Here is a 23,415-nt window from a genome sequence, read left to right as displayed (position 1 = left end):
TCGTTTTCACTAGGAAGGGGGTAATGTAGGTGCATACTTTCAAATGTTTGTACTTGTAAACTTACATCACCTTTTCTTTGAATTTTAAATTGACAGAAAAATACTTTTTTTCTTTTTGAAATTATAATTTTCAGTTCTTGCATTTCATTCGAACCAAATATATAAATATTTTTATAAATGTGCCTTTGTTTTAATTAAAAAATACATAAACCTCGCACAATGTAATATATAATTCCTATATTACCTTTTTACAAATTTTGTTATTACAGGAAATATTGAGAAACAAATCCGCTTCACTATTTTCAAACAGCATCCAAAAATCTTAGTTCACGATTTCCCCATCTAATGTACGCCTTTCCTCCGTGTTTACAAAATGTGAAAATTATAAATAAAGAATTTTCACATTTTGCAGACATTAGATGGGGAAATCGTGAACTAAGGCAAACATTTTTATCTTAGTAAAATTTGTAGATTTCTGTAGGTTCTGGAACAGAGGAAAAATTGTTCTAGTCTATTTAAATTTTGAAAATTTGTGTACAAAGCTCAATATAAAAGTTTTACGCAGTTAGTTGTTCTGTTCCAGAACAATGATTTACAATATTTTCTTTATAAATTGTCCAAACAATTCAGAAATAAAAGATTTTTATTCTGTTAAAAATCCCTTTGCATATACAACTAAATATGTATAGTTGATTATTGTCTAATTTTAAATTAATTATTAAAGTCAACTTTTGAGTAAAAAATTGTAAAACCTGGCAGCCGTGGAATACACCTCTATATTACCCTTTAAAGTAGGAAAACTATACGTTCAGAGAAAAATGTTATGCATTAAAAAGTCTCAAATATCACTTTCATATAAAATTTTTAGTTTTCTCTTAAAAAAAATCTCGACGCTAAGTGGGTTAATTCATTAATTGTAGATCTGATTTCACTGTCTGTTTAGAGGATTTCTATAAGTTATTAATATATATTTTTTTATTTTAGGCAACTGGCGTGACATCTACCGAAAAGATCACCACCGAAAAGAGCGGCAAAGGTAAAAAACAACAACAGCCGCCTTTTAAATCCATTGAAAGTGAATGTGATTTTTGCCGTGCAAATCTCTATATTTCAATGGTGCGAACTGATGAAGGCAATATTTATTGTCTCCAACATGCACTGAAAAATCTCAACAATGGCAACATACAAGCAAAACAATGTAAACTCATATACGCCTACAACATCGATGATATTGAGGCTCTTATCAAAAATCTTAAAGAACGAATTCAACAAAAGCGTGCAATTGGGAAAAAGCAAAAATAGTCTTGCAACAAGCAAAAATTCTCAAATAAAAAGAGGAAATCATCATATATCTAGATATTGTTACAAATTATCAGCATTTTGTGTTTTTTAACTTTAAAATAAAGTTAGCTGCATACAAACCCGGCATATTTCCATACAAAATATGTAGATAAGTAAACACACTCACAACCCCCACACATTAACATACATATTAATCTTGTATATAAAGAAATTAACTACTACTGGATATATATACAAAATACACCTACACAAACATAAACAAGATAATATATTTATACTAAAAATACAACAGTACGCATGCAATAATTGCATACAAAATAATATTAGTAAAGTGAGTGTAACGGAAAATGTTAAATGTAGACATTTTTATTTCTTAACCTTTTTGTCTTTTTTGATACAATGAAATGTACTTTAATTTATTTTCGCAAACAAAATGAATAGAAATTTGTTTTCAAAAGAAAGTAAAAAAAAAAAATAAATAATTATAACGTAGTTAAGCTTCTTTTTTTAAACATAATATTAATACAGTGTTATAAAAACAAATTCTATAATCAATGTTTAATAAAATTTGCATTGTACTAAGACAAAAACAAAATGATAAAATAAGAATATATTCAACTATATTGATTTGTTAGATGATAAAGGTAAAACTTTACAGATTTGTATTGATACTTACAATTATGTAAACATAATTAAGGGATTTTCATCAAAATCGAAATATTTTACTTTATTAATTCTCCTCCTTTTTTTTTTCTTCTTTTAACGCCCATTCCTACCAACCAACAAAAAGTATTTTTTTTTCTATATTGTGAAGTAAAATTTCCTTTTTTCGTTTTTGTGATCCAGAATTCTTAAGGCTATATTCAGTTGAAATCAAGAATTGTATTTTGAGTAAAAAATCTATTTGTGTTTTCTATTCCAATTCCAATTTACCACTAAATTATCAATATTTTAAGTTGTTTTTTTTTTTCTCTTACATTTATATTCTCCCTGTGTTTTTAATATCTATAGGATATTGATGTATTATTATAGATTTGTAGATATTAACAAATGTGCAACAATAAAAATCAAAAAGAAAAAATAAATGGTAACATTTTAATTGATGGAGAATCTAGTGAAAGTGTACGAGTATATTGGGATAAAATAAAAAGTATACACATAGTTTGAAATTATAAATGCACATTGGTTTGTAAGCGTTTTATGAGCACCATGGTACAATAATACAGGTAGCATTATCAAGCCAGCTGATGGTAACATAATGTGTCAATTGCATTGAATTGATGTCAAATGTTGACATCTTATGTTACCAACAATTGCCGATGCGGCTACCTGTGTATTTGTACCATGATGAGCACGAATATGTACAGTTTGGCAAGGAATTTTTTTTCAAACTAAGAAAACGAACACTTTTCAGTCATTAATTAGTGAAAAATGACAAACAGTTTTTTGCAAAAATCAGTTGGTCGACTTGTTTAAAACTAGATTGAATGCATAAATAAAAAATTAACCCACGTAGTTCAAAAATAACAGTTAAAACTAATAATTAACATGTTATACAAGGTGGCAAACAAATGTTTTCAAAATGTAGTGAAGGTTTCAAAATAACCAATTTTTTCGGTATATACTTAATGGGTCGATTCCGTATTGAGAGGCGAGTCGTGTCGCGTTGCCAAATGTAATTTTTCGATTCCGTACTGCAATATTCGCCTGACGCCGTCAAATTTTGTCATTTTCCGGCGACAACAAATTAGCTGTCGCCGAACATTTTTACTAACGAATAAAAACATAAAATTGAAACGTAAGTAACATTTTCATTTATTTTAAGTGAATTTATTTAATATTATATACGTTTTTGGTGTTTCAGTACTTAAAATGGTGAAAATTACTACAAGACAGCAATTTGAAATGCTGGTTGAAAAAACGGAAGCCCACCCAAACGTAGCTCGTGGAGTCAGACTTTTTGGTAAAACTAAAGCCACTTTTGATGAGGTGTGGAAGGATGTTGCGGAGCAATTAAATAGTTTGGTCCACCAACCCGTACACCAGATGAATGGCACAGAGTGTGGACTTAAATCCAAACTAAAGAAAAAATGTCTCAAAATAAGAAGAACATTACAGCTACAGGAGGTGGACCATCACAAGAAATATCTTTGTCGTCAATGGAGCAAGCGGTAGCAGACTTACTACAACTTAATATGGTCTCAAATCCTGCAGGTGCAATTTACGGAATTGAAGAGACATGGGATGATAATAACAGTGAAATTGGACAATCTGCTGAAGTGGAAAATGAAAGACCTCAAAATGAAGTAGAGATTGACAACGTATTCTCCACTCGCAGGAAACGAAATAAACCGCAAGACCAAAGGATCCACATTCTTAAGGAGCAAACCGCGACTCAAAACGAACTTTTAAAGTTAAAGGTTAAAGTCATTGCCATGGGATTTTTGAAAGCTTCCTTCTGCAAAAAACCTTAAAGCAGCACACACTTTAAGGGAGTGGCTGTATTGCTGTTGATCTGTAGGTTTTTTTAAAGTCATTTTTTAATGCCTCTACTATATAAATAACAGCGTCTTTTGGAAGCCTAAAATAGGCTTTAAACCTAAAAAATTAACAATTATTTTGATGAATGTTGGAAACCAAACAAACTCACAATACTGATGGCAATTCTAAAGGATTAGATTTAGATTTATCTCTCCTACTAAGAGGGTTACCATATGGTCCAAGGGGTACCAGATCGTATTACATGTAAACAATTATCTATAGGTCTCAGACCTGGAAAATCTGAAAACTAAGAAGTTTTATGAGTTTTTTAGTTCACCAGGATTTACTGCCACCAATTATGTACAATAAATATTGCCTACAGAATAACTCGATCAGGAGGGTTGCCAGATCGACTAAAAAAGTACCAGGTCTTAACAGTCCAGGGCAGGGATGGAAAATTAAAATTTACTAAAATATGGTACGTTTTTCATTGAAAATGTACTTTTTAAATTAAAAATTTTTACTCAGTAAAAACACAACAAAAACAAAGGCTTATATCATGAAAATTGAAGAATGTTGCAAAATCGCATTTTTGTACCTTAAGTTAAGTTTGTTTCCGTTTGTAGCACATCAAAATATTCGTTGGAGACTCAACCGCACAGCGGGAAAAAGTATCGATCTAGCGCGCAGAAAATCCAAAAATGGACTTGAACGGAGCTGTGAAACGCTAGTACAGTATTGAACTAATGTGTTGACTGTACTCAATGGCATATGTAACACCGTCCGACAATTTTCAAAAAATGTTGTTATTATATACGTTTGAAAGTATAGGAAAAATGGAGTATAATGGTTAATTTATTTTTAATTTTTCGTTTTCTCATCGTTTTGAAGTATTAGAGGTCAAACAAATTTCAAAGGCCATTTGTCCATAATTGATGTTCTTTATGACAAGAGCTACAACTTTGCCTACATGAGCAAATTAAAATTCTTCGCGGTTTAGAAGATATGCGCCTGCCAAAATGCTCACTTTTGATTTAATTTTTCAAGGATATTTTTAATGTCATTTTTATCCTGGAATGCAATAATTTATAATTATTATATAAAGCCTATACTCTCCTCTTTAATATGACACCAACCAATACCAGCATCGTACGACGAGTACAAGTATTTAAAATATTTTTTTGAAAAATGTTGACCTTTGAAATTTTTTTGACCTCTAAAAGGTCAAAACGATGTAAAAAGGAAAAATTAAAAATGCCATTGTACTACATTTTGCCTATACTTTCAAACGTATATAGTCCGGTTCAAGTGTAATTTTCGCTGTCGGACAGTGTAATTATTAGAAATAGTTAGTCAGAACGGAATAACGGAACATTTAAAATTGATATTTTTTTTACAATGTTAACGATGACCTTTTTTACCTGTAAAATTGCGCGAGACGTGTGATTTTTGTGAATATATTATTGCAGAATCTTTTGTACTTTTGATATAACGTAATGGTATTTTAATAAATTAAATAGTTCTGTAACCCATAAGTTTCTTTAATTTAGGCGTTTCGGGGTAAATAAATGTAAGTTCCACTTTTCTTGAATTCTTCAATTAAAATAGAGGTTTAGTATGGAAATTAGTCGAGTTTAGCTTTTATCGTTTTTTTTTAATTTTTTATGCATCTTGTCCAGAATAATGTCTGACTGACTTCCATATTGTCAATTGCTTTGTGTTTTGTAAACTTAGTTAAAATATTTCAGTTGCACACTCATGCATTGTGCACAACAATGCAACTGTGAACATTGTTTATATTGACGATGTGGAACGGCTGCCAGATGTTATTAGGGAAAACAAACATGAAGAACGCGGCGTGAATGAAACCTCCAGTCAAAGTGTGATAAACACATAAAAAAGAAAATGAAATGTTTTAGAATCATCTGAACGTTTGCAACGCATATATAGGCTGACTTCATAAATGCAGTATGATGCGTCAAATGACATCGTCGCGACTTCATAAATGCAGCATGTCTTTTTATTGACATCGTCGCGACTTCATAAATGTCAAGCGACACATCACACTGCGCAGCAATTGCCGAATTTGTGCAGTGTTTCCAAGTGGACCGCACACCAATTGACATTTCTTTAGTACTGTTATGCCAACTGACATTTGCAAAGAAAACAGTAAAAATACAGAAGAAACTATTAGAAATGGCGGATTTGTGGTAATTATTCAATATAATAAATTTATTTTGAAAAAACGGAATTTTACAAAAAGTAAAGCAATGTGTGCGTTCATGAATGCAGCAAAATGACACGTCTCTTTTTGACAATGTCAGTGTTGCCACACATATTTACTTCATCTTTTTATGATATTGTAATTTTTTGCAATGTAAATACTGCATTTTACTCCCATTTTAGGATGAATATTAGCACTTTTGAGGTGTATATGGGTATCATGTATAGTTATTTTATTGTTTTTTTTATTTATTTTGTTTTCTGTTCCCATAAAGCTGTCCGCTAACTTCGCTTCGAACAAAAATCTAGTTCATTACGCAGCCTTGGTGTGAGAAGCAATTTTTTTTTGCTCGAATCTCCATTTATAATCACTGTAAATAAAAAACAAAAGTTTTGTACATAATTGCTATTATTTATTGCTTATATATACTTACCTTCGCGAATCATCCATTTTAATTATACATACATATTTTGTTTAATTACAAAATTATCAAAATCACATGCGAATGCATCAGAAAACAAAGTGATACTTGTTTGCTTTTTACCTGTCTTAAAAAAACATGTTTTTGACGTTAAAAACACGTAGCTTTGTAGTTGTTAAGTACATCGGCGATAAGAAACAGAGAACATTGTATATTATTTGTCATTTGTAAAGCAATTGACAATACGGAAGTCAGCCTCTTAAATTTTTACCTGCTACTTCCTGCGACTTTTCGTTTTGTAGCAATTTTAAGGAAATATACCAATACGGGAAAGAAACTTTTTTTTTAAGTTTTGTTCAAATAAAACTACGATTATGGGAAATATTTTGATAAATTACAGAACATTTGTTCCATAAAACGAACTAAGAAAAGATCTCCAATTCTCTCTGTTTTTCGCTTCGCTTTCTGGAATACCGCGCCTTTTCATTTCTTCATCCACTTGTATGCTCCATCGAAGCTTAGGCCTGCCGATTCTGCGTGCACCGCCATGTGGCATGTATTCATAACGAATTTTTAGCGGGTTCATCATTGCTCATTTTTATGATATGGCTTAGCCAACGCAATCGTTGCTTATCGATACGTTTAACTATATTCATGTCTTTGTATAGCTGATATAGCTCGTGGTTCATACGACGTCGATATTCACCGTCAACGCAAATCGGCCCGTAGACCTTTCGAAGAATTTTCCTCTCAAAGACACCAAGCACAGCCTTATCTGCTGGCGCAAGTACCCATGCTTCGGAGCCATACATTAGCACGGGTATCAGTTACCTCCTTTACTGATCGTCCCATGATGTCTATATCATCAGCATATGCAAGTAACATGTGGCTATTTGTGTAAATTGTGCCATTTTTTGACATTTGCATCTCGTATTACCTTTTCCAGCAAAATGTTGAATAGGTCACACGAAAGGCTGTCCCCTTGTCCGAAACCTCTTTTGGCACTGAACTGTTCGGAGAGGTTCTTTCCAATTTTAACTGAGGACCTAGTATCAGTTAAAGTCATCTTACAAAGCCGTATGAGCTTTGCGGGGATACCAAATTCAGACATTGCACTATAGGTAATTTGCCCTGTTTTTGAGACAAACATTAATAACAGCGGAATTAAAGGATTTTTTAACTTTTTAAATTATTTATTTATAAAAGTGAGATAAAACAAAGATTTTTACAGATAAATTCGGATATAACGAACAACGGTTTTAAGCAACTACGTATATAACGAACAAAGCTATTTTTTCCAATGCCATTTTCATTAGTTTTCTTATACACAACAAACTGATGAAAACGATCACGGTAGTAAGTAACACAAATTTTGTCCCCGCGAGTAGATTTTCCAACGAATTGTTACTACAGTTTTGTATATTTTTTGAATATACGTTAATAAAGACGACTTTAGTACTCCTTTAAACCGTATCAATGATTAATATGTAAAAGAGAGATAAAATAAAGCTTAGTACTGCCGCACCGTTTATAGAAAACCACGGATATAGCGAACAATTTTTCGCCATTACTTATTTTACTTGCAATGAAATTGTAAACAACAATATTTTTTACATTTATTATTTATTTCCTCAAACCAAATTTCCACAATTTTAAGACTTTTTATTGAGAAGTAACCTAATAAAATCGCATAAATATCAAAAAACGGGCAAAATCGGGATTCGAAACCTAGTAATACCAATGTAGAAGACTTTCAGTAATGTGTTCTAGGTGGCAAAATCACGGCCAAACACGGCCAATTTAGTATAAGTCTATATGAAGTAAGTTTAAGAAAAATAAAATATTTATTTCTGACTTTTTGTGTTTTTTGGTCGCTACCCAAAATGTTTAAGCTATAGTATATATGAAATAAATTCGTCTCGCAATTGCCAATCTATACCATTTTACATATATTTATATTTGGTTTATTTTTCCGCGGTTTTAAGTACTTTGAAATATGCCTTACAATATATATTTTTTAGTTCTTCTTCGAAATTCTCACTTTGACTGCAATTTAAACCGCGATAATGACGCTATTTTGAAAAATGTCATTCATATTAATAAATTTTAACATGTTCTTTTTTCAATGCCAACTAAAAAATTATTATTATTAAAAGTTGCAAAATCGACTTTTTGCCTCAAAAACAGGGCAAATTACCTATAGTGCATTGCATGGAATACCTTTGATCGGAGGGGACTGTCGAATGCTGCTTTATAATCGACAAAAAGGTGATATGTGTCGATCTGCATCTCTTGGGTCTTCTCCAGGATTTGCCGCAGGGTAATGTCTGGTCAATGGTGGACTTGCCAGGTCTAAAGCCACATTGGTATGGGCCACTTATTTCGTTGACCATTGGCTTACTTTATAGCCTCAATTAGTATGTAAGAGATACCGTTTTGAAAAACCACACCACTCGTTCAGAGATTGCTATTTCGTTGTTGCATGTTGGCAGTTAAATCCAGCCTGATGAGTTAAGGAATCGCAGAAGGTCTCCCAGACCTACTTCTGTTATCTCTGTGATATCACGAAGGAACTGTTGTCCTAGAGATTTAAATCGTCGTTGCATTTGTGCAGGGCAGGAACAGAGGAGGTGCTCAACAGTTTCCTCCTCTTCTTCATTCCCGCAGCTACGGCAGTGGTCATTGTGCGGTAGATTTAAACGTTTGGCATGGTTACCAATTGCCCAGTGACCGGTTAACACTGCAATAAGTCTTGCAAGGTTCCGTCGCGTTTGATTGATTAGGAACTTAGTTCGTTTGGCGTTGTATTGAGGCCATGTTGATTTTGATATCTGGCATGTTGCCGTTTTGTCCCATCTACTTTCAGCCAGTGATAGTGTTTGAAGATATCCCCTTTAACTACTCCCATTGGTATTGCGACTGACGCCTTTGGGAGTTCGTTAGATGCAGATCCTGCTTTAGCTAACTCGTCTGCTTTTTCGTTCCCAGCAAGTCCATTGTGGCCCGGGATCCAAGTGAGAACTACTCTTGACAGACGCCCTAGTTTGGCAAGTTCTTCTTTACAATTTTTCACTAGCTTTGATGTGACAGCGTTGGATTTTAGTGCAAGGAGCGCCGCTTGACTGTCGACGAAGATTCCTATTGAGTTTGCTGTGGGATGCTGTAAAAGTTCAGTACAGGCCTCCTTTATTGCCAGTATCTCCGCTTGAAAGACACTACAGTACTCAGGTAGTACTCAGGTATATGTTTGCTTCTTCCGAAAACACACCGGATCCGACTCCACATTTCATCTTGCAGCCGTCCGTGTATACCTTAGTGTCATATGCTATCAATGGTGATCCATTACTCCATTCTCTTCTGCTTGGAAATTTGATTACAAAAGGCTGATCAAAATCCATTATAGGTACGCAGTAATCAGCAGAGGTTGTTATTTCTTTCGAAAGTTTTTGAAGTATGCCCGCATGTCCGTAAGCTCTGTCTCTCCACATTCCTAGAGCTCGGTGTCTTACCGCATTACATGTTGCTGTTGCTTTGATGTGTAAATCAATTGGCAAAATGTGCATCATTATATTGAGGGCTTCGGCCGGACACGTTCGCATCGCCCCTGTTGCCCCGATGCATGCAGATCTTTGTATGCTGTATAGTTTTTTCTGTGTTGTTTTCTTTTCCACTGCTGGCCACCATACTAGTGCTCCATATGTGAGAATTGGTCTGATTATGCTGGTGTACATCCATAACACCATTTTAGGTTTGAGGCCCCAACGGCTTCCAAACAATTTGCGATATGCGTAATATGCAACTGTTGCTTTGTGAGCACGGTGCTCCACGTTACGTTTCCATGACAGCTTTGAATCTAGGATGACTCCTAGGTACATGGCATGATCTGATAGGGGTATTACCTGACCTGGTAGTCTTGGTAGATTAGGTATTGCATATTTGGTCTTTGTGGAGAATAGCACCATCTCAGTTTTCCCTGGATTCACTCCCAGACCACATCATGTGGCCCAAGTATCTAGCGATCTCAGGGCTCCGCTCATAATGTCACTTATTACGGTCGGAAACAAACCAGAGACGAGTATTACCACATCGTCCGCATAGGCAACCACCTTAATCCCCATGTGGTCAAGTTTATTGAGAATTTCATTGATGACAAGGAGCCAAAGTAATGGCGAGATAACTCCTCCCTATGGAGTTCCTCTGTTTACGTGCTTTGACAGTGTACTGTTTCCCAGTGTGGCATTAATAACTCTGCTTTGCAGCATGGTGGTAATCCAACTACTGATGAGTGGTTCCACGCCGAAGTTATCTAGTGCTTGTTTTATAGCTGATGTACTGACGTTGTTAAAGGCACCTTCTATGTCTAGGAAAACAGCTAAAGTAAATCTATAGTCCTAACGACTTCGTGTAGGGCTGCATCCGTCGAGCGCCCTTTTATATAAGCATGTTGGCTAGAAGATATGATGTTTGAGTTGTCCATCTTATCTCGAATATACACGTCGATGAGTCTTTCGAGCGTCTTAAGTAGAAATGATTGGTCTGAAGTCTTTAGCATTTTCGTGACTACGTTTTCCTGCTTTGGGTATGAAGACAACCTTTACCTGTCTCCAATTCGTTGCAACGTAGTTAAGGGATATACATCTACTATAGGTGTATACTAGCCAAGGATTTATTATTTTCTCTGCACATTGTAGCATTTTTGGTATGATTCCATCTGGTCCTGGAGATTTGAAGGGAGAGAAGCTGTTTATAGCCCACGTGACTTTACTCGGACCTATTATCTTATCAACTTCACTGTTGTTTTTATCTGCAGATATAATGGGTCGCATTTCTTCGGTACTGTCTGAGCAGCCGGGGAAGTGCGAAGTAAGAAGGATTTCAAGAGATTCGGCTGAGTTTTCTGACCAGGTGCCGTTGTTTCTCTTTATATAGGTAGGATTCGATTGACCTTTTGCCAAAACTTTGATTAGTCTGGCTGTATCATTGGTATTTTCTAATGATCCGCAAAAATCAATCCATGATTGCTTTTGCTATGGCTTTTTTGTACTGCTTTAGCTTATCCTTGTATGACTGCCAGGATCCGCTTTGGTAGCTGGAGTTGAAAGCTTTCCGTGACTCTTTACGCAGTTTAGAGAGTTCGGATGTCCATCATGGTGGATAGTGTTTTTTTGATCGTGTCATTGGACAGGATACTTTAAAGTCTGTGTCTAGTGATTTCTCCAGAATAGATACAGCTTTGTCAATACATGTTGTAGTGTCGCCTTTGTGAGGAAAGCTGGGGAGTTTATCTTTTAAAACCATATTAAATTTCTCGCAGTTTGTTCTTTTGGGGTTGCGAAAGCAATTTGTTGGCGTTTCTTTTTCAGATATATTAAATAGTATCCAATTGTTATCTGAGAAAGAATTCTTATCGGATACCATCCAATTAGCTATTTCAATATGTCGTTTATCGGATACTAAAGTTAGATCAATGACATCTTGCCATCCCCTAAAGTTATCCGAGCTTGGAAATACAAAGGTTGGGTTAGTACCTTTATTGCATATAGTGAGATTGTTAGTATTAATGAAATCTAAAACCGACTCACCTCTGTCGTCGATTTCAGAGCTACCCCACAGGGTATGTCTTGCGTTTGCGTCGCAGCCAATGATAACGGTGTTGTGTGGGTGAATGGCCCCCATGGTGTCCCAGACCTCGCTTGGTGGTGCTTCCCTTGAGTGAGCCATATAACAGATGCGATAAAGAACTGTTTACGATTTCCCAGTTCCACTCTAGCCGCGGTGAAGTCCGCTGTACTATACTGAGGACACAGAAATGCATTTATGTTTTTTTTTTAACAATTAGACATGATCTTGGCTTACCGTTATCCTTCATGTATAATGTATTGTATTCTCTGCTATCAAGTCCCTTTACTTCGTTCTCAAAGACGTATGGTTCTTGTATAATGCCTATGTCTAGATCCTCCTCCACCAGAAGGATCCTCAGGTTATCTGAAGCTGCCCTAGAGTGCTTCAGATTGATCTGAACGACCTTAAACATAGTTTTAATGGAGGGATGATGTGGATGGCCCCTCTAGCTGCATATTATCGAGCAGATTTTCGGCATCGTCGACGTCAACACCATCGTCTTCTCCGTTCGGGCCAAGTGGGCGTAGTATCTTTACTTTGGCTTCCCTTACGCCAAAGAACAGTTTGTTGCCTAGTCTCTGCAGTGCCTCTACTCCGGCCTCTGTTATCGAGAGAACCAAGCTCATACTATTATTATTGGGTGGTTCCATGGCGATTACAGACCATTCGTCCATTGTAACGTCTTTGTTTATTTTCGCCAGACCTTGCAGTAATTTGGGGCCGTCGCAGTCAATCTTGGGCAACCAAACTCTGTCTCGAGGTCTCATAGGGATGTCTTGGGCAGGTATCAGCCGCAGGCTGATGTCTTCCCAAGCATCGCTGATCTTTGCGATACATTTTTCCAAGAATCCTTTTGAGAACTCGTCCATGCATTTGATTACCCTGTATCCACGGTGTACCTCGCTAGAGTCGAAATGGGGCACAGTTTGCGAAAACATGTTCCATAACTTGTTCTGACAACTTTGTTTCTACCATGCCCCATTCCGCTGTGGTGATAGGGGACAGCTTATCATTCTTGTCGTTGGCCACGGCAACCATCAGGTTATCCTTAACGACTTCGTTGAATGGGCGTTTTATTGTTGGGCTTATTGTCCTCTGTGCGAGAGCGTTCACGCTTGGAAGATGTTGGTTGATCATTTCTGGAGGCTTTAGCTTTTTCGTATTCCTCTACGATTTTAGTGTAGGTAATCTTGTCTTCTTCATCCCGTTCATGGACTGTACCTTCTGCAGCATTCTTTGCAATATTGCTGAGAATATACTTTGCCTTCTGGTACAGGGCCTTACGAACGTCGGACGGGCTTTTTTTCTTTTTGTTAGACTGACCATCTTCAGTGACGGTTAGAGTTTGTGTATTATACCCCGTTTATATATAACCGGATTTAATAAACCGACTGGGTTTTAAATGTCAATTCCATTGCTTATATTTCAAACAAATCCTCATAAAGAAGGTTAACCCTGCAAAAAGCTCTAATATAAACAGCATATTAGTTTTATGTTGCTGATGTGAGTCAGAGCTGTTTGCAGTGCTGACTACACTTGGTTGGCTAGCTGCCAGCTCCTGGCTGGAGGCTAAGAGTTCATCCTCGGAAGAGTTGCCACACTGCAACCGAGGGGTAGTTTTGTTTTGGTTTTAGTCGTTCGCACAATATCCCTGACACTATCTTATAGGCAATAGGGAGAAGACTTATGCCCCTATAGTTGGAGCATACAGTCTTATCTCCTTTCTTGTGGACGGGACACAGGATGCTCAGGTTCCTATTGTCGGGTACGCGTTCTTCGTGCCAGATGGTGCTAACTAGCTGATGCATACACCTTATCAGCGCGTCGCCTCCGGTTTTAAACAGCTCGGCTGGTAAGCCGTCGGCTCCTGCTGCTTTATTATTCTTCAGCAGGTTGATTGCTGTTTTTACCTCATCTTGGCCGGGCGGTATACATTCTATACCATCTTCTGTGGTATCATCGTCTTCCCTACTATTGGATACCAGCAGATTGGAGAAATGTTCTTTCCATATCCTGAGCACGCTATCTGTGTCTGTTACTAGATTACCTTGCTGGTCTCTACAGGAGGATGTGCCTGTACCAAAGCAATCTGTTTGATGTTTCACTCTTTGGTAGAATTTTCGGACTTCATTCTGGCTCCTGTACATTCCGATTTTTATACCCTCCACCATAGGATGGGGGTATATTAAGTTTGTCACTACGTTTGTAACTACTCGAAATAATCATTGTAGACCCCACAAAGTATATATATTCTTGATCAGCGTGCAATTCTACATCGATATAGCCATGTCCGTCCGTCTGTCCGTCTGTGGAAATCACTCTAGCGTCCGAACGGATTGACGTAGGTTGATGAAATTTTGGGAGAATATGTTATATTTACGTAGGACTTTTGGTATTGAAAGTGGGCTATGTAGGTCCACGCTTTCGTATAGCCCCCATACAAAATGACGCGTGACGCGTCGTCGTTTTAAGGAATTTTTAAGATATTTGGCCCATTTTACCACCGAATTGGTTGTAATTTGGTACTTTGTGTCTCCAGAGACCAAAAAATATTCCTACCAAAGTTGGGTTATATAGGTCCACGTTTTGGTATAGCCCCCATATAAGGCCCCATATAAAGTACGCGTCTTTTTAATATATTTTGATTGTATTAGACCCATTTGACCACAGAATTGGTTGTAATTTGGTATTTTGTGTATTCAGAGGCCAGAAAACATTCCTACCAAAGTTGGGTTATATAGGTCCACGTTTTGGTATAGCCCCCACATAAGGCCCTTATAAAGTACGCGTCATTTTAATATATTTTGAATGTATTAGACCCACTTAACCAAAGAATCGGTTGTTACTTTGTATTTTGTGTTTCTAGAGGCTAAGAAACATTTTTACCATAAAATGTTTATATAGGTCCACGTGTTGATATAGCCCCCATAATACAATATCTCCCGATTTTCGATATTTTGAACGTTTTAGCCTCATTATCACACCGAGATGGCTGAAATTTGGTATTTAGTCTTCTTTAGGCGTATAAAACTTTCCCCCAGAAATTTGTAGGTGTAGGTCCACGCCATCATGTAGCCCCCATAGAACGGTACCTTTCGAATTTCGGTATTTTGAAGGTTGTGGCCACATTAATCCACCGAAATGGCTGAAATTTGTGGTGGAGGGTATAAAAAGTTCGGCCCGACCGAACTTAACGCTTTTCTTACTTGTTCACACTCCCGCTTTTCCATTTCTCTCTTTTTCTTGCGGAAAAGACGTTTCTCTTCTCTCCTTTTCTCCCGATATCTCTCTCGTGCGCTACGCGTTGCTACTGATTGAAAAGTAGCCCTATATGCCGCATTTTTCTCTTCGGTAGCAGCACGACACTCCTGATCATACCATGAATTCCTTTGTGGAGGTCTCTGGTATCCAAGTATGGATTTTGCGTACATCCAACACGGTCGTTGAATGTCTTCCATCACAACATGATCAATTTGATTACTTGTTCTTTGATCTGGAGACAGCCAGGTGCCCTTATGAATATCGATATGATTAAATCTGGTACTGCTAACTACCATATTTTTTGCAGCTGCAAAGTCTATCAGCCTCATGCCATTGTCAGATGTTTTATTGTGGAGACTGAATTTTCCGACGGTTGGGCCAAAGATATTTTCCTTTCCAATTTTGGCATTAAAATCGCCTAGAATAATTTTAATGTCATGGGCAGGACAACGATCATATGTTTCTTCTAAGCGCTCATAAAATATATCTTTGGTCTGTTCGTCCTTGTCTTCAGTGGGAGCATGAGCGCAAATAAAGCTGGTGTTGAAGAATTTTGCTTTTATTCGAATTGTAGCAAGTCTTTCATTCAAGGGTGTGAAGCTGGAGACCAGGTGTTTTAACCTCCGACTATCTAGAAATCCGTAACAAAACTCATGTTTTATGTCATGGCAGCTATAACACACCTTTAGGTGTTGTTGTGACGCCTTTCCCGTTCCATCGTATTTCCTGTATGGCAGTAATGTCGGCCTTGTACTTTTCAAGTACATCTGCCAATGCGTAAACAGCACCTTCTCTCCAAAGTGTTCGAACATTCCAGTTGCAGATTCGCAGATCATGGCCCTTAAAACGTTTGCGGGGGTCGTCAACTTTAGAGGAATTTCTTTTTCTTTTTTTTCATAGTAGGTTGCCTCAACTTTAGAGGGATTTGTTTTTCTTTTCTTTTTTCATAGTAGGCTGCTTTTTCTAGGGGAGGGATACTAACCGGCGCCCAAACCCAAGTTTTTAACGTTCTTATGGGTGAACGCGCGGCACATGTTAGCTCACTACCTTCAACGGGTGTTAAAGGCAGCTCCCCAGGTGACACCACGGGGAGGTCAGTTGTTGTTGTAACAGTGTTTTATTATTATGTTTGTATGTTCGTTCTCCTGTTCAATCTGGCTCTGGGTCTATTTCCAGTTCCAGGAAGTTGGCTACTTCGATGGGATGTAACCACAGATCCACTGGAGTCAGATGAGTAGGCTTGGCGGGGCAGTTGAATAGGTGCTTAGTCTTCCGTGGTGCGATCGATTCCCGCCCAATAGGAATTTAGACGACTGCAATATCCCGAGCGCAATTGAGCCAAAACTACTCTGGTTTGTCGTGGCAGCTGACGCTCTTCAGCTGCGGTAGATGAAGGATGTGCTCCGATCACTGCATTCACACAATAATTGCTTATGGTCCTAGCAACTGTGTCCGTGTGAATTCTGTTCAAACCTGCCTGATATGCCTGTTGATCTAGAGGTTCTGTCGTAAATTGTTGGACCGTCGTCTCTAGAGCATGATGGCACTCACGGTGACACCCGAGCAAGTACTGCAACGATAGCATCCCATTATGTTGTCGCACTGGAAGAATCTTTGCCTCCTCATGTGGATGGTCCACTGTAGATTTGAGGAGGCACCCTGTTGCTGTTCTCAGGGCGGCGTTCTGACAAATTTGAATCTTATCCCACTGCGTGTCACATAAATTCGGGGACCAAACTGGCGCCGCATAGCTTACCACAGACCGACCTATCGCTTTATACGTGGTCAACAAGGTTTCTTTATCTGCACCCCAAGTGCTGCCGGCTAGGGACTTGAGGACCTTGTTCCTACATTTCAGTTTATCGCAGATAGCTGTGGCATGCGCGGACGACGTGAAAGTGGTGTCAAATGTGACCCCTAGAATTTTGGGCAGTTTGTGGTCGGAATTCTGTTACCATCGACCCTGATCTCCAACTCTCTTCTATACTGCGCCGTCCATGTGGTGAACATGGAGAAAGGTGTTAAGATCGGTTAAATAGGAGTTCAGTCTCTCACAGATGTCATCACGGTAGGTACCTGACGCCAGGATCGTACAATCATCCGCATACGTTACGATCTCAATGAAGTCTGGAGGGGGCGGAATACAGGAAAGGTAGACGTTAAAGAGTTCCGGAGATATTACCCTCCTTGGGGAACTCCCTGTTTCACTCTACGAAACATCTGTGTACTAATGTACGCGGATGACATAGTCATTCTGGCCGATAATGCATCAATAATGCAGCAAATGATCAACAGATTAGAATCGTATTGTACGTTATGGGGAATGGAAGTTAATCAAAGTTTGAGGTAATGCTGTTTAGGAAAGGAGGCAAACTATCAGCAAGCGAGCAGTGAACATTCGAACAAATTCGAATAGTTAACGAATACAAATATCTGGGAATACTGCTAACACCGACACTGTCTCTGCTATCCACCTGGAAACATTTTATTTCAAAACCCTACGTGAATGTCAAGGCAAAATGGAAGATGTTCTTGGCTGTATGTCGATCAATTTTTAGTTACGGGGCGCAAATCTGGGGTAATGTCTACTTTAGTGAAGTGGATAAAATGTATTTCTTTATCAAGAAGTCTACGCCCAATTACGTGATCTCACTTGAAACAGGATACGAACCTGGGTACATATATACGTACTCTCTGCACCTACAATATTTGTCGAAGGTCTTATTTGACTTAAAGAATCACAGATTACCTCACATACTCGGAAGGAAATTGGCCACCAAAAACATATCCTGGTTTAAGGATTTCAAGCAAAAACTGTTAGAAAATGACATTGATCACGCTAATATAATGACAAATAAGATTTATTGGATGGATGCAGTGCAGAAATTGTTGACGGAGTTGAAATCCAAAAATATTATTGACCATACTGAAAAAGCAGAAGCTAGTGAAAGTCGAATATATAAATATCTGAACTTTAATGTTGGACCTCTTTATTGTAATGATAAGTACAGTCAAGAGCAAATCTCATTTATAATGAAGGCTAGAGGTGGCTTACTACGGCTAAACTGTAATACATGGCGAACTGAGGAGGAACAACGATGCTCTTTATGCAATACTGGGGAAGCAGAAACTGTAGAACAATTTATCGGACGTTGTCCAATTTTAAAAAATATGCTTGTAAGACATTTATAAAAGCCCTTATTGTCAAACCTTGAAATTATTAGTATATTAAATGGTGGTGAAGAATTTTGCTGGCTTCAGTTATATACATTTTTGAAAGAATCATGGAAATTTAGAAAAAGCTTAATTGAAGAATTCAATTATTAACACAACACTTGTTATATATACATATATTGTCAAATAAACACTCAACTATCCAGCAGGCGGTTCATAAAACCATGCTGTAAATATTCTTTATTTAACATAAGATTTATGTATTTATTTATAAACAATATTTTATAATGATATTAAAAAAATAAATAAAGAATCATTGAATTGAAAATATAAAAAGTCATAAAATCTGAAATATAGGAACACTGAAACATGTCTTGAAAGAAGAATGGGGAAAAACTCGGATTTCTTGCACCGAAACTTTAGTTGAATTCAGGGTTTCGGAGTCGAGGTATTTTTGGCTCGACTCCGACTCCGACTCCAGGCGAGTTTTTTTCACGACTCCGACTCCGACTCAGACTCCGGGTCGACTCCGAGAGTGAATTCCTATACCACTAAAAATGATAAAATGTGCACAAATTTTTAATATATTTTGGCCTATGTAAGCTAATGTGCTAATTTCCTTACATATGCATTAGTGTTTCTGCCGAATCTTACATTGAAAAATAGCAAAGTTGGAAAGTTTTTGTCGGTTTTCCATTTTTTGCACTAGTATATTCTGGGCGGAATTCTTCCGCGTGAGAAAATCTTTAAGCTTTCAAAATATGTGAAAATGATGGGACAATACAAATCGTAAGGACTACATGCAATAAAAACTATAAGCAATTCACGACCAAGTTTCAAACTGGATGTAAGCCAACATTTTTGTGTGCTTAGCCTTGTAAGGAGACCCCAAGTTGTAAAGCTCAATAAAAACCATTTTTCATAATTGTTTTTCGAAAAAACTACGTAACTTTTCGGCAGATTTTGGTTCCTATCCAACGCTCATTCTGAGGCACTATATGCTATTTATACTTTATACTTTTTCTGAAATTTACAAATAGGGATCACCACTTAAACTAAAATTCAGCGCTCACATTTTGAACTTTGGTGTGGGTGGAGTGGATAATTTTATTGAAATATTTGAGCTATATTGTGTACACCGCTCAGCACGTAGGCAGATGGATGTTTTTTTTTTGGAACTGAAAAATTAGCAAACGATGAAATTTCGTGAATGAAAATATTCTACAAAAATGTTGCTAGGAAAATTTTATGTAGGGTCGGTCCACTAGGACAAGATATCGACATTGTCATGTTTTCATTGTCCTTTATCATTTTTAACCGATCCTTTCTCATGAAAACTTTATGATTATGTATTTCATTGAATTTCGTATATGCAATTAATTGTGTAGAAAACTCGGATACACATCAACTATATTTGTTCCTGGCGGACAGATCCCGTTATTTGAACGTCTACATCTAAAGCCCTCATTGAGTATATAATGAATCCTATGGGAACCTTTGGGGTTCTCAATTGGGAATTTCATTCCCAAAAGGAATTGTCCTCCCCCAGATTTTAACTTTCATTTTGTGTCACAGGGTATTCAGTAAGATTTCCCATAGAGACCACAATGTCTTTAATAGAAGACAAGGATGATTTCTCATTAAAAACAAGATTAGAACACCAGTAGACCTTTGTGAGAAGACCAGTAAGAAATCTGACGAAAGAAGTTAAAGGTCCAATCTTAATTTGATCTCAGAGGATAGTAAATATCCTGTGAATTGTCCTTTAACTTAGTATAATATATAATTTGCATATATTTTCTTTTAAAATAAATAATGATTTTTAAAAAAATGTTCTTGTTCCAAATTTAATGTTATATTTCTATAACGTGGAAAAAAAATTTGCCCGGAGTCGGAGTCGAGTTATTTTTTTCGACTCAGACTCCGACTCCGACTCCAGCAAAATTGTTCGACTCCGACTCGTAGACTCCGACTCCGAAACCCTGGTTGAATCTATGCCAAAAAGTCTAAAAGCTATAAAGGTTAACAAAAGATATCATATCAAGTGCTAAATACCGCCGAAAATTTAGTTGAATCTACGCCAAAAAGTCTAAAAGCTATTAAGGTTAACAAAAGATATCATATCAAGTGCTAAATACCTAATATGCCATTTAGATATGACACCATTAGCCGGATTTAGCGCATTATCAGGTTTTATTTGCTAAATCCAGCCAAAATCTACCAGATTTCCCATACAAAAATAAATCCTCCTATTGAGTGGATTTGTTTTAAATCTGGCATAAATCCTCGTATACAACTCTGTTTTTTGCAACATGTTGCTAGAAAATACAACAAGTTGCAAGCTGCCACAAGAAACAAGGTAGATGCATTCGTAAATTGCTACACTAAAAATAATTTAAAATGTAACAATTTGTAAACAAGGAAAAAATTAAGTTTGTTTTGATGTACAATGTTGATTTTAATCAACCAAGACTAATATTTATGATGTCTAAACGATCAAATAATTCGTTTAAATAATTCTTTATTTGCTCTTCAGTTAGCATTACTAGCATAATGTGCTAACATTTTCAGTATTAACAATACATTTGTAATTTGACGTATGTTTTTTGAGACGAATTCAATTTACGAAAAATTCTTTAGACGTTTTACATTCGATCAGATAGGCTGATGCATCTACCTTGGTAATTGTGCTATGAACAAAAATCAGCTGACTGCCATTTAAATCCTCCAAAATGTATATCTAAATGCAATGAGATTTGTACTGGATTTATTAAATCCAGTCGAGGATTTATGGCTAGTCTAAATGAGCTATAAGAAATCTTTTTTGTTAAATAAAACGTTTAGTGTGGATACTTTTCACTGTGAAATCGATGTTGTTTAACAATTTTTATTTTGTTATCTAACTTCGTCAAAATATTTCAGTTGCACACTTATACATACATTGTATCTTGTAAATGCAACAAAATATAGCTCTGTTCCAGAACTAAAAAGTTTTTACAATTTTTACCACTTTTACACATTTTGCGTTCCCGTACACAAAATTTATATGAAAATCGTTTACGACTTTTACAACTTTTACCACTTTATAAAGTACGGGAACAGGCCATATATCAGAAATAAAAATGATACATGTTTGCTTTTGAAACACGTAGCTTCGTAGTTGTTAATTGCAACGGCGTTAAGAAACATAATACTTCGCACATTTCAGTCATTTGTAAAGCAACTGACGATACGGAAGTCAGCCTAATAGCTCATTTATGCTAAGTTTACAATTACGAAATCCACCCGATTTCAACTGTCAGTTCCATAGCGCAAACGTCAAATGAAATTTCATCTGAAATCCATTGGATTTCATTTGACGTTTAACCTATGGGTTTGACAGTTGAAATCGAGTGGATTTCGTATATGTAAACCAAGCATTAGACTAGCCATAAATCCTTAATTGGATTTATAGCCATAAATCCTCAACTGGATTTAATAAATCCAGTACAAATCTCATTGCATTGGCGTGGCATCACAACCAACCAGTTTCCTTGAATAGTATTTTCACTTACGCTTTGGCTGTCATATACCATGAACAAGAACAAGCCAAAAAAAAGAAGAATTAACTTCCTAAAGTAAAATATGGAATAATAATTGGATATTTATCAAATACCAAATACCTCTGTTATAAAAAAAAAAAAAAACTTAAAAAAAGAAAGACGTTATTCTTATTGAAATTGTATTAAGAATTCACCAAATTGGTTCAAATGTTGAAGAAAGGATTCGATGTTTCACGAAGTCATAGAATTGATTCTAATGCGGGAGAAAAGATTGAATGTTTCACGAATTGAATGTATTTACCATTCCTGGAATTCGTTCAAATGCTGAAAATCTGCAATGAAATTTTGGCTTCGCTGGAACAAATTCCACAAAATTTTGCTTGTTTTCCTTGCTATTCCTCAGCATTTGTCGTTTCGGTCATCATACAGAATACAATATCAAACATTTTCAGCCCTATTCTGAACTCATGGGAGTTGGGAATTTTTTCTCAGTCCCACATTTTCGTATTCTGAATAAAATGTTATGGTAGTTTTTTCCCATCTCTCCTCATTCTGAATGAAGTTCGAATTGGGAATTTGCTCCAAATCGTATGCATTCTCTCTCTATTTTGAATTGTGGGAGAATTTTGTGTCCTTTTGTGGGAAAACCCCCAAGCAAACAGTGTGGAAGTTTAAAACAAATTGTCATCTGCAGACATCCACATGACGAAATTATTGCAAATATTTATAATCGACATGTGTTTGCTTAATAAAAGCATAAAAAAAAGATTTCTTGCAGGTTCTGGAACAGGCATATAATATTGATTTGTTGTATCAAAAATTACATATATGCCTGTTTCAGAACCTGCAAGAATCTACAATTTTTTATACCGATAAAAATTGTTTTCGAACAAAAAAAGTAATAATTGGTACATTTTTGCAGTTCTGGAACAGACCATTGGCAATAATTATTTAATTATGTATATTGGAAAATAACCATAATATATACAATCTTTACAACAATTGCTCTGTTCCAGAACCTCCAAGATGCTACTATTTTTTACTACGATAACATTTTTTCCCTTATGTTATCGGAAAAATAGTATAAATTAGTAGATTCTTGCAGTACTGGAACAGACCATTTTTATTAATTTTCGTAATATAACCTTCGGGGTTTTTAATCAGATGACTAACGTTCTATTGAAAATGTGTCAGTCTCATTAACGACTACGACAACGATCACACAAACGTGCCAAATTATTGCAATGCTATTCCATTTTCCGAAATGCCTTTTCTTGAATAGGATCGTTATTTTTTAACGTAGAAGCTTGAAATTTTGCAAGGGCATGTGTTTTAGTCTTAGATTCAATCAAAAAACGAGTTTCATTTTTACGTCTTCGGAAATTTAT

The 23,415-nt window shown here is 36.4% G+C and overlaps 1 protein-coding gene across 1 annotated transcript in view; it reads left to right on the top strand.

Moving 5' to 3' along the window:
* The window catches only part of Jarid2 (Jumonji, AT rich interactive domain 2), a 42,065-nt gene extending 39,678 nt beyond the window's left edge, over nt 1-2,387 (top strand). Inside the window, exon 4 of the mRNA XM_073986869.1 lies at nt 985-2,387. Coding sequence (XP_073842970.1) covers nt 985-1,302 — 318 coding nt within the window. The 3' untranslated portion in view covers nt 1,303-2,387. The remainder of the gene's footprint in view (nt 1-984) is intronic.
* The last annotated feature ends 21,028 nt before the right edge of the window (nt 2,388-23,415 follow it).

This window comes from Musca autumnalis, unplaced genomic scaffold (assembly GCF_047663935.1).
Source record: "Musca autumnalis isolate F117 unplaced genomic scaffold, ASM4766393v1 scaffold_4, whole genome shotgun sequence".
NCBI classification, from domain to species: Eukaryota; Metazoa; Arthropoda; class Insecta; order Diptera; family Muscidae; genus Musca; species Musca autumnalis.
This window is presented reverse-complemented; position numbering and strand designations above follow the sequence as displayed.